General features: G+C 49.0%; 1 protein-coding gene across 1 annotated transcript in view; it reads left to right on the top strand.

Moving 5' to 3' along the window:
* Phf2 (PHD finger protein 2) overlaps positions 1-12,285 on the top strand; it is a 69,136-nt gene that overhangs the window by 28,196 nt on the left and 28,655 nt on the right. Inside the window, exons 2-3 of the mRNA NM_011078.3 lie at positions 7,395-7,480; positions 10,572-10,686. Coding sequence (NP_035208.2) covers positions 7,395-7,480; positions 10,572-10,686 — 201 coding nt within the window. The remainder of the gene's footprint in view (positions 1-7,394; positions 7,481-10,571; positions 10,687-12,285) is intronic.

The following is a 12,285-nucleotide window of genomic DNA, read 5'->3' as shown; positions in this document are numbered from 1 at the left end:
TCTCACACACACACACACACACACACACACACACACACACACACACACCCAGCTGTCCCCACCCGTGAACTCATGCGGACAAGGGCTCCTGCTAGGACTGATGCCTGTGGTTATCTGCAGCATCAGGGTTAGCATTTGGATATTATTGTGCCCTAAAGCCCTGTGTGCTGGATGCTTGGTCCAGCCCATAGTGTAGATGGGAGGTGGCAGAACCTTGAGGAAGTGAAAGCTAGCAGGAAGAAGTAAGGCCTTTGGGGGAGTATCCTGGAAGGGCATGCTCGCCCCTCCCCTATGTCTCTCAGTCTGCTTCCCTGCTGTGCTGAGGAAGACAGGCTTTCTCTGCTTCATGCCCCCACCATAATGCACTGCACCACAGGATCAAAGAAACAGGCCAAGTGACTCTACCAAGACCTCTCAAACTATGAGCCAAAATAAGTCTTTCTGCCTTTAAAGCTGATTTTCTCAGGTGTTGCCACCGTGACAGCTACGGAGCAGGATCTGCAACATCCTGTTAGCTGCCAGTTCAGTGGGCATTTCCTACTGTGGTGGACTTTTCTGACTGTAAATTACAGCTTAGTCACCGGTCAGGCAGATACCATTTCTTCAAGTGATCTTTGTACAGAGAATGGTCTTTTCACAGCTACACCTTTGACACACATTTCAGGGCTAAACCCACGTCCCTCTTAGGTGCCTGTGACTCATTTGCAAGTGATCTTTTATTTTGGTTCCTGAAGTTTCTCAGTGCAATAGGAAGCTGTTCCATTGTCCTGAATTGTCTTTATTACTGAGCCCAGGAGGGGAGGCAGTGACCCTAGAGGGCTCTGGGAGGGAGTGTCCTCTCAGTGTCTATATGGGTGAGACAGAGCAGTGCTCTTTAGGGACACACAGCCACCCCTGACCTGGCCTTTTCATTTTGTTTTGAGGTTGGGTCTTACCAGTTAACTCTGACTTTCCCAAAACTCACTATATAGACCAGGCTGGCCTTGAACTTATGGTGGTTCTCTTGCCTTGCTTCCAGAGTGCTGGACTTACGTGTATACACACCACACACAGGTCTTGACCTACTGTAATTAGACTAGCAAGTGTGTGGGCCTTGATAACTTCTTCCCAACGAATGCTGTTTTAAATAAACCTGTAAGTGTGATTTTTCTACTTTTTTTTTTTTATTTATTATATGTAAGTACACTGTAGCTGTCTTCAGACACTCCAGAAAAGGGTGTCAGATCTTGTTACAGATGGTTGTGAGCCACCATGTGGTTGCTGGGATTTGAACTTCAGACTTTCAGAAGAGCAGTCGGGTGCTCTTACCCACTGAGCCATCTCACTAGCCCGATTTTTCTACTTTTAAGTGAGTTAGAAGTCGGGTTTCCAGGATGCGGCCCTAACATGCCTGTACGTTCAGTCCTCACGAGTGTCTTGGGTTCATGTCCGCTCATGCTCCGTGCTCCTGCTTGCTTCAAGGCCTGGGACACCTCTGCTGTGTCCTGTAAGTGGAATGATCGAGGTAATGAACTTGGAGGGACCGGAGGCTTCTCCCTTCCCCTGGGAGGGGCACCGCTGCTTCTGGATGGGAGGGGACCAGCTGACCCTGAGTTTCTTAGAGAGGACTTAGAGCACTGTCATCAGGGACACCGAGATGTGCTCAGTGAAACAGCTGTGGAGCTGAGTAACACTAGGGGACTCGCTTCGTGCTTAGGGACATGTGTGCTTTCTACCTGTCATGTTGGCTTTTCTATAAGCAAGTCCGTTCTATAAATAGGCTCACAGAAGGGAATTCCCTGACAGGCAAGTCAGAGTCAGACCCATTGCACAGACTCCATGGTGGTGTGAAGACTTCCTGGCCCGTACGAATGCTTCGTGGCTCCTGTGAGTGTGGTGTGGCCAGTGTGAATGCTCTGTGGTTGGTGAGTACTCTCTAGCTTATGTAAAGGCTGCGGCATGGCTGCTGTGCTCATTCTATGGCTGCTGTGACTCCTCCATACCTGGTATGGATGCTCCAAGGCTGGTGTGGATTCTCCATGGCAGTGTAAAGTGCTTCAAAGCTGTTATGAGTGCTCCATAGCACCTGTGAATCCTCTATGGCTGCTGTGACTTCTTCATGGCCAGTGTAAAATACTGGCCATAGCTGGTGCAAATTTTTCCATGGCTGGTGTGAATTCTCAATGGCCGGTGTGAATACTCTGTGGCTAGTGTGAACACTCAATGGCTGGTGTGAACACTCTGTGGCCAGTGTAGTTGCTCCAAAGTGGGTTGAATATTCTATAGCAGCATGCCAGTGTTCCATAAAATCACTTCAAATCAACCTGCAAACCCACATCCCCCCTTTTCCCACCACTAGCACCCCACTTGCCACCCGTCTCTCAGACTTACTTGTTATAGACTTTTCATCTGTGAGTTGTTCTGCAATATTGGCCCTGTATGTTAGACTTTTCTCACTAATGTGTTTCCCATTCATCTGTGTTGCTGAATGTGTAAACTTTAAGACAAACACTGTTTTCTGTGCGTGAGCACATGTTGTTGATCTGTCCACCTGTCTTGGATGGTGGATGGTGGACGCTGTGCCCACTTCAGTCTCACTACTTTCTCTGACTGGGCATCGACAGAATGCCAATCCGTAACTCATAGATAGATAGCTAAGTGAGACTGCTGGCTTGTATTTCATTTTATGTTGATTTTCTGAGGAAATCACTTTTTTTTTCCTGTGTCTGCACCATTTTACATCTCTCAACTGAAGAAACCAGGGAAGGGTCACCATCTCTCCACATCTTCATAAAAGCTGTAGCCACCCCGCTGAGTGAGTGAGGGGTCTGACTTGCACTCCTCTGATGGCCTGAATGTTCAGCATCGTTTCCGTGCTTGATGGCCACTTATTCATCTTCCCTGGGGAAATGTCTGTTTGAGTCATTCGCTCATTTAAAATCTAGATGGTTTTATTATTGAGCTATAAGAGTTCTTTATGTATTTGGATGCTAGACCCTTACCTAATACGTAATCTAAAAACATTCTCTTATTCTATAAGCAGACTTTTCTTTCTTAACGGCGTTCTCTGTTGTACAAACCTGTTTTTTAATTAAATTGAAATTTTTCCTCCCTCTTTCTCTCTTTCTCTCTCTCACACACACAAACACACACATACACTGTTGCATGATCTCTTCTCATTCCCAACAAGCTCTGTGGTTTCAAGCCCCCTCCTCTTTCTCCTTATTTTTTGAACACTAAGTTTAATTGGGATTTCTGGACAAGCATGAGTGAGGGGGTTACTGGGGAATGGGCAACTTATCAAAGGTACTGAAGAGACTGACACTGCCTCCCTAAGCAGTAACCATCAGTGAGTTCCTCAGGAAGGGGTGGGGCTTTATGAGCCCCGCCCCTATCCAGGACGACCTGTTGTTGCTTGACCCAGTCTTAGATGCACAAAGGTTTCTAATTTTGATAAAGCCCAGCTTATCATTTGTAGATGCTGCTGCCGCCTCTTTTGTTGGTGTTATATCTGGTCACCCACTGCCAAATCCAAAGGCTTGAGGAGTTCATTCATGCTTTCTTCTAATACCTTTATCGTTTTAGATCTTAGAGTGGGCTTATCAGTTTGTTTTCAGTTAGTTTTTCCATAGGGTGTCCGGTGGGCATTAGGAATAGAGAGAGGCAGGCTAGAGAACCTGCTGGCTAGCTAGTGTATACATGGTAAGGTTCAGGTCCTAAGAAAGATCCTACTTGAGACAGTAAAGCAGAGAGCACAGAAGAAGACACACAATGTCCTGCCCTGGCATCAACATACATGTATACACATGCGTGCATTTGCAAACTCATGTGCATACAGTATATCACACAAACACACCCCCCCACACACACACACACAGGATAGTCTTTCCCGATTGAATGATCTTTTATTTCTGGGTCTAATTCTATTCCGCTGGTCTGTTTCTAGCTAGCTAGGTACCAGTGGCACCCTGTTTGGATTACTATGGCTTTGTTGTATATTTTGAAGTTCTGAAGTGTATGTCCTCTTAACTTCATTTTTGTTTTTGAAGATTTGGTTATTTGGGGGTTCTTCACGATTCTACATGAGTGTAAAGTCAGTTTTTACCCTTGCTTCAGCAGTGGACAAATCTTGCCTGAATTTGAGGTACATTTCCCTCAGACAGCTAATCCTTCCTGATGTGTGTGTCATCCCTTTCTTGATTTACACAGCCGTGCTGCTGTGGTAATCTTGCATCCCACAACTTCCCCTCTTGTTTATTAGGGCTAGCATGTTTTATATATGTGGTTTCCATGTGACTTTCTGTACATTTAAGCTTGTCATCTGCAAATAAAGATCACATCACCTCTTTCTACTTGAAGACTTGTAATTCAGTCTTGCTGTCTAATTGCTCTGACTAGTCACCCTAACACTGTTGAGTAGAAGACAGCAGTGGCCATCCTGGCTGTTTCAGGTCTTCTGGGGAAAGATTTTGGCTTTTCATCATCCTGTGTAATATTAGCTGTGAGTTTTTCCTGTTAGGCTTCTATCTTGTTGAGGAAAGTATCTTCTATTTTTACTCAGTAGAGTTAAAGACTTTTTTTTTTTTTTTTTTTTTCTGAAGAGTCAGGAGTTTTGACACACACCTTTAATTACACCACTCTGGAGGCAGACACAAGTAGATCTCCAGGCCAGCCTGGTCTATGGAGTGAGTTCTAGGACAGTCAAAGCTACAGAGAAACTCTGTCTCCCTCCCCCACAAATAAAAATAAACAAAATTATGACTAGGTGTTGGAATTTTACCCAGTGCTTTTTCTGTATGGGTTGAGGTGATCACGTGGCTCTTCCTTGCGTTTATCTAAGGTAAGAACGTCTGAGGAAGGATGGCGGCTGGGGCAGAAATGTGATGGAGAGAGGATCTCCTTGCTCTGCTCCTTGTCTTTTGCCCTCAGAAGTGGGTGACAGTCACATGATCCCTGCTCCCCTGTAACCTCCAGGGGGCACAGAGCACACCCCTTCCTTGTAGTGAGATGGAACTCTGCAGGGACGGAAGCACTGGTTTATTTCATGTGCTGAGCTATCTGCTCACTCCTGTGACAAATCCCACTTGATCGTGGAATACAGCCCTCTTGGTATGCTGCTGGACTTTGTGATATAGTTTGCTGAGGATTTTTATATACTATTAATAAGAGTTGTGGTTCTTTTGTTTTCTTGTATGCTTTTGTCTGGCTTTGAAATCAAGATATTATTGATCTCATAAAAGGAACCAGGAGGTCTGGGGATAAGAAGTAGAATCCTTGTCTAGCTCGGTTAAGGCCCTAAATTCATTCCTAGCACCAAAAGCCGGTGGCGTATGGGTCAAGATTGCTACTTTCCTATCTGTTTGTTTCGGAGGAGGGTTGGTGTTGGTTTTGATAGAATTCACTAGTGCTGTTCCTAGACTTTTCTTTTTTTTTATTTTATTCAGTGTGTGTCTGTGTGTATGTATATGCGAGTGTGTGCACGCTGATGCCCAGGCATGCATCATGTGGAGGGCAGAGGACAACTACCAGGTGTCTCTTCTCTTCTACCGTCTGGGTTCAGGGAATTGATCTCACGCTATCAAGCCTGGTGGTGAGCGCCTTTACCCACTGAGCCATCTTGCGGGTCTCTGCAGTTTTTTGAGGGAAGAATGACAGACACAATGTCTTACAGATCTGTTCATTTTCTATTTTGTCACGTGTGTACATATGTGTTGCTGGGTGGCGGGAATCAGTCCCTGGGCTTTAGATGTGGCCAACAGTCACTCTCCTGCTGAATCACAGCTTACTCAGCTGTTTTGGAACTATTTTTCGTAGCTTATGTGTTCCTAGGAAATTTGTCCATTTTACCTACACTACCTAATTTGTTGGTCTGTAAATATTCACAGTGTTCCCTCGAAGTTTTTGTCCTTTCCTTGGGGCCAGTGGCAGTGTCTTTACTTCCATGTGTGGTTTCAGTAATCTTCAGGTCCTCTCTCTTTATCTTGGTGAGCCTAGGTAAGAGCTGGCAAACTTTTGGCTTGGTTGATTCTCTCTGGTGTTACTGGTGACGTTTGCGGGGATACAGGAAGTCAAGAAAAGGCCCTCCCTTTTCTTGCCTGAGGTTTGCAGAGGTCAGCCTTGTGCATCATTTCCTAGGAGCTGTAATTGTTTTTTGAGACAGGGCCTGTGCTTGGGATCTGAAGCTCACTGACTAGGCTAGGCTGTGCAGCCAGCGAGCCCCCTGGAAGTACCTGCCTTGACCTCTCCAGAGCTGCGACAGTAGGCACCTGCCACCGTCTTGTATCCGTTCTGGGAATCTGAACTCAGGCCTTGGTGCTTACACAGCAAGACCTTTACTGACTAAGCCATCTCGTTAGGTCCCCTTACTAATTTTTTAATAGGTATGAAGTTTATCATGCAGTATATCATAAGGCCATACATTTTTTAAAAGGACAAAGGAGCACATTTAATTTAAAAGTCGTGCTAAATACAGCTGGAAGCAGTTTGGGAACTTCTGGCGGCGTTGTAGCATTTGCTCTGTGTAAAGTCATCTGCATAGTGTTCACTGGTGGCTTCTGGACAGCCACTTCCCTTCATCTTTTCTGGGTGGAGCCTCTGGGGCTGCCCTTAGGATATGTCACTTAGTATGCCAGGTAGCCATAAGCTCTGTTTGTGCTTCTGTGCTCACTGGACGGATGCGTTGGTGTGTTTTCCAGTGACTTCACCATCAGCGGGAGTCACCTGCACCCATGCTCTGCCCTTTCTGCTGCCTTTTCACCAAGTCCTCCCACTGGCCTCTCTTTGTCACCTGTAACCAAGACTGGAGAGGGTCAGAGTGAGTCTGACCCTCTTTTCATTTGCTGGTGTGGTTGTTAGACGCCTTTTGGTGTTGTGGGTCGCATCCTTGGGTTCTGTCCTCATTCCCTAAATGGCCTTTGGCTGTAAACATCAGTGCCAGTCGCTGTCTCCCGAGCGAGCGAAGCTTCTGAGCAGGCTCTTGGGAGGGACACACTGGTCACTGCCCTGATCAGGGCAAGTGGTTGGAGAACAGCTCCGGGTTCTCCAGGCTTTGAGAGAATGTTCTGTCCTTCATCTACCTCTAGAGAGGGCTGTGTCACTGCCTTCTAGATCCGCCATACCCACCCAGGGTAATGATGGGAGTGGTTCTCACTGAGGCAGGCTTGCTGGATGAGTGGCACAGTCACTGGGTCCATGTGGTGAGCTGCAACTGTCTGTGACTCCCACTGCAGATTCATGTTTGAGGAGGACAGCTCTACAGCCCTGTCTCCCCTCCCACCCCAAAGACCACTGTCCTCTACAGTTCCGCTGGCCCTGGTTCCCAGCAGTGAGCAAGAGCAACTCCTGGGCTTATGGGTGGAAGGTGCTGAAGGAGACTGAACATGAGAGTGATAAAGGTCTGTCTCCTCCCGTTCCAGCTGTGTTGGGGTGGAAGAGGAAGAGGCACCAGACATCGACATTTACCACTGCCCGAACTGCGAGAAAACCCATGGCAAGTCCACACGTGAGTACCTCAGCCCACGGGGAGCATCAGGGTCACAGCCCATGGCTCTGGTAGTGGGGGCCCCTCCAGCTCAGCTGACTGACTTTTGGTTTACTCTTGCCCTCCTAGGCAGTCATGCAGACGCCACCATCCCCAAGGCCTTGCCAGGACCACACTTAGCACCTATAGTGGGCAGGCTAGCCTATGTTAAGTGAGAGCTTGGGGCTCAGATGATAAAAGGTGTATCCAAGGCCCCAAGCTCAGGCAAGCCCCATACGTGTGTGGCCCTATTGTCCATCCTCTGGGAGCTTGGTTTATCCCACCTAACACCCCTACAGGAAGTCTTTGAGGGCCTGGTTTTTCCACAGTGCCTGCTGTTGTGAATCCAGTGCTTCTTCCTACCCTGGGCCCTGCCATGCAGCAGGTGCTAGGGGATACCCAAGGTGCAGGATCTGCTCATACCATGCAGTTTCATCTAAGTGGGCTTTGAGCTCAAAGGCTGAGCCCTAGTTACAAGTGGAGAGCAGAGATGTAGCCAGTAGGAACACAGGGACGGGACTTGTGCATATGCTCGTGTGTGTGTGTGTGTGTGTGTGTGTGAGACCCCATTCCCGTCCTCAGGGCTCCTGCCTATGCTGGTGTGAGAAGCGCTCACACACACTGCAGGGTCACTGTTCACATCCCATGCCTGAGGCTAGAGGGTTGAGCTGGAGGATTTGGATGGGTCACAGGGGAATGTGTCCTGCTCCCATCTAGTCACTATGTCACTCTCCTTTCAGGAGAATCTCACCCTGGTGCTCAGTGCAAGCTGAGACCGTGTCCCCTGGCTTCGTAGACTAAGACCTATGAGCAGAAAGAGCTGAAGAGGAAATAGACGCAGACAGTGGGGTGGGGTAGTGAGGTAGAAATGCAGGCAATGGGAGAGACTCAGGCACCAGGGGACTCCAGTACCAGGGTTGTCCAGTTAACAGGGGGACATTGGCAGTGGGAGTGCCCACACTCCTGTTCAGCGGGCCAAGTCTTATCCAAGATTCCGGGGACATTGGGGCCTGGTGTGGCTCCTGGTGAGGCTGGTACTTACGTGGGGTGGGTGCTCCTGACTCCTGGGCTCTCTGCTGTGTCTTGGATCTTCTGGGGCCTGGCCTGTGCATTGCTAGAATGGTGAGGCAGCTCTGGTTTCTGGTCAGGCCCTAGCACATCCTTAGCATCTGGCTATGCTGCCAGATCACCATCCAGGGCTCTGAGGCACCTTCCAGACCTCCCAGACCCAGAGCGCTCAAGCTCAGAGGTGGGTAAGCTAAGTTACTGACGATGCAGACAGGAAGGAGTGTTCTTGCTCTCTAGCACCTTGTTAAGCTCGGGATCTTCTTTATCTTTATGTCAGAAATAAGACAAACATGGAGAGCGTCCACCAGGACTTGGAGCTGGTCCCTGAGGCCCGGGAGGCTGGGTCAGGGCAGAGCAGGGTTAGACCACCAGCAGGCATGTTCTTAGGAAGGATGGGGGTAAAGGGTGTGTGCTCATCTCAGGGCCCCTGATGAGGGTGATCTGGAAGATGCTAGGGTCACACTGCCCTGGATGGTTCATGCCACAGGTGCACCTCGGAGTCATTTCCAAGGAGACTCCAGATTCTCAGAGAAGAAGGTAGAAACTGGCTGGAGCCTCTCCTGGCAGTCACAAATGTTTCAAGGGGTCCTGGCTTGGGGGCTCTTGCCTGTCTGCCCAGAGTAGACTAACAAAGGTGTGGTGTGAGTTTGAGCAGGTTACGTTAGTGGCCAACAGTTTGATTTGGGGGTAGGGGTGGGGTTGTTGGGCATCTTTGCAAGCAACATTTGACTGTGTCAACAACCTATCCGCTGGGGAAGGCATATGCACTGCATCACCAGACCCTGCCCCTGGGCCTGGTGGGGGGGAGGGGCTTGAGCAGAGGCTGCACAGTCAGCCTGGAGCCCAGGAGCCAGCTCCTGGGGAGTGATTGTGCAGAGGGTGCCTGTGTTCTTACTCGTGTGCCACCGTAAATGTTTGTTTTCTGGTTTTGCCTTTGTAACCAATGCCACAGGCTGTGCAGCTTAAATAGCAGGATATTCATTTTGTGCTGTTCAGAGGATAGAGAAGTCCAAAATCAAGTGCATGCTAGCGTCTATGGCTTCTTCCTATAGGGTGGAAGGGTGAGGAAGCCTCCCGTGGTTTCTGTCCCCATGGAGTTTCCTGACTCTCCTCTATGGATCTGGGGCACAGACTTCAGTCAGAGCATGCTTATGTTTATGTGGACATTGTGTCCTTGTGTGTGTGTCCATTTGCATGTGTGTTCACACTGGGGTATAGACTCTCACTGCTATTTTTGAGAGACCCACCTCTCCCTTCCTGTCCCTTTCACCCTGGCCTGAGGCAGGCTCTCCCACATGCTTTCTCTTGATTAAGCAACATTGGTGTGGGTTCTAAGGCTCAACCCCAAACCGTACACAGTCTCATCTGTGTGTTCTTTGGGGGTGATTTTGGCCTGTGGGTCTTGGTCAAGGTCTTGAGACAGGTTTATTTGACCAACAAAACATTTGGTACAGGAGTGCAGGGCTCCTGGACATGCCTGGCAGTGCCTTCTGTGGTAGAGACCAGAGATCTGGCATAGCTCTACAGTCACAGCACAGAAGCTCATATGTGCAAAGTGTACTCACCTTGCTGATGGGACACACTCCCCATCCCTGGCTCAGGCCATCACTGTCATGTTCACTATGGGGTCAGGGTGAGAACCCAGGTGTCCCCAGCACTGAAGGCTACATGACAACTTCAGTACCATGGACAGCTTGGCATTCCTATACTGTGGGTCAACTCACCATTATGGGTCAGTTCATGGGCACGGTGACTGGGAGGTGGGGAAAGAGTGTATGAACGGGGAAGGTCCTGGCAGGAAGGTGGCAGTTCTTCATATGGACGCCAAGCATCCTATGTCCTCCCGCTATGGGACAGTGAGCCCCTGGTCTGTGCTGGTGAGCTTCCTAGCTACCTTTCTATGCCCTGGGATGCCCGGCTGGGGTGTTCCCTTGTAGGAGTAAGGGCTTCCAAAGTTGGGTGGGAGCTGTACTTGGAACACGCTCATCTTCTGTCTCCTCCACAGTCAAGAAAAAGCGGACTTGGCACAAACACGGCCCTGGGCCAACACCGGACGTGAAACCAGTGCAGAATGGCAGTCAGCTGTTCATCAAGGAGCTGCGGAGCCGAACCTTCCCCAGGTGGGCAGACCTTCCAAGGTGGGCGGGGTCCAGGCGCTGCTGCCCAAGGCATGGGCCCATCCACTGAAGCCCTGCATCCTCCTTCCGTCTTCCCATCACTGCACCCGGGACTGTGTGTTCACTCAGCCCACATGTCTTTCACTGGGGACTTCCTCTTCCAGGAGAGCAAAAACCAGGAACCTGCTGTGGAGGCAGGAGCTTCAGGCCTTCCATAGACAGGTCACCTCTCCCCTCTCTCAGTATCTCTTGAGGACTGTTCTTCTCTGGGTGGAAATTATGTCTTTCCATCCTGGTGTCTGGCCGCCTGCCTCATGCTCTCCCTGCCTGGTAGAGGCCCTTACCTTTCTTCTACTTCCTACATCCTTGTTCTGTCTGAGGTCTGGCAAAGAAGTGGGCAGACAAGCATCCCTGTGGGAAAGGCCAGTTTAGGGAAGCTGTTCTGAGTCACCTACAGTTGAGAGGTTAGTTCTGTTTGTCTGACCGAAAATCTTTATTTCTCTCTTACGTTAGAAGGATAGCATCACTGGGCAGAGTTCTCAGTTGGTGGGTTTCTGATGTTTATTGTGAAAGCTCACATGGGCAGCTGAGCTTAGGTTTTGTCCTTGCTCCTCTGAGCAGAGAGCGTCTCCTTCAGCTCCCCTGACCACCCTGAGGTGCAGTCACTTACCATAATGCACCCATATAAAGTTCAGTAGCTTTTGATACGTTCACAGATGTGTGCCTCTTCATTAGTCAAGTTCAGAGACTTTAACCCTACCCCCCCCCCCAAAGAAATCCTGCCAACTTCTTCCCATATCCCTGAGAAACCACGGCACCTTTTCCTTCAGGTCCTGCTTTCTCGTGGGTAACTCTGCTTCCCGGGGCTTGTTCCTAGAAAGAGCATCACCCAGTATAGGGGTGGCTTCTTTTACTTCGATTATTTTCAAGGCCCACTGCACTGTACGTCAGCCGTCTGTCAGAACTTGGTTCTCTTTTTGGCTGAGTAGAATCCCATTGTCTGGCTGGACCGGTTGCTGTGTGTATCCTTCTGATGTGTGTCACGGCTGATGGCCATTTGGGTCGTTTTCTGTTTCTGTTTTTGTTTTTATATTTTTATTTTTTAGCTACTATGAATAATTGTGGTCTAAATATTTATACACATGTTTTTGTGTGGTCATATGTTTTCGTTTCTCAGTGTGGAGCCACTGGATCAGATGGAAAATCCGTGTTTAATTGTCTGAGAACTGCCAGGCTGCTTTGCAAGGCGGCTGCATCACATGACACTCCTGCCAGCCGTGGTGGAGCAGGGTTCTCTCAGTCTGTGGCTCGCTCTCATTAGTGTGGTGCTTCTGAATCTGGCCATCTTGTGGATGTGAAGTGGTCCCATGTTTTGACTTGCATGTCTCTCTCATGACTGAAGATGCTAAGCAACTTTTTGTTTACATGTGAGCTTCTCTGTTCTCTTCCTAGAGAAATCTATTGAGCTCTTTTTCCTCATACACTGCATGTGTGTACGCACATGTGCGCACCTGCATTGGGAGGCCAGAGGATTACCTTAGGTGTTATCAGGCATGGTCCTCCTCCTCTTCCTCCCCTCCCCCTCCTCTTTCTCTTCCCCCT

This window comes from Mus musculus, chromosome 13, assembly GCF_000001635.26.
Source record: "Mus musculus strain C57BL/6J chromosome 13, GRCm38.p6 C57BL/6J".
NCBI classification, from domain to species: Eukaryota; Metazoa; Chordata; class Mammalia; order Rodentia; family Muridae; genus Mus; species Mus musculus.
Note: the sequence above shows the minus strand (reverse complement) of the source record. Positions and strands in the feature narration are given on the sequence as shown.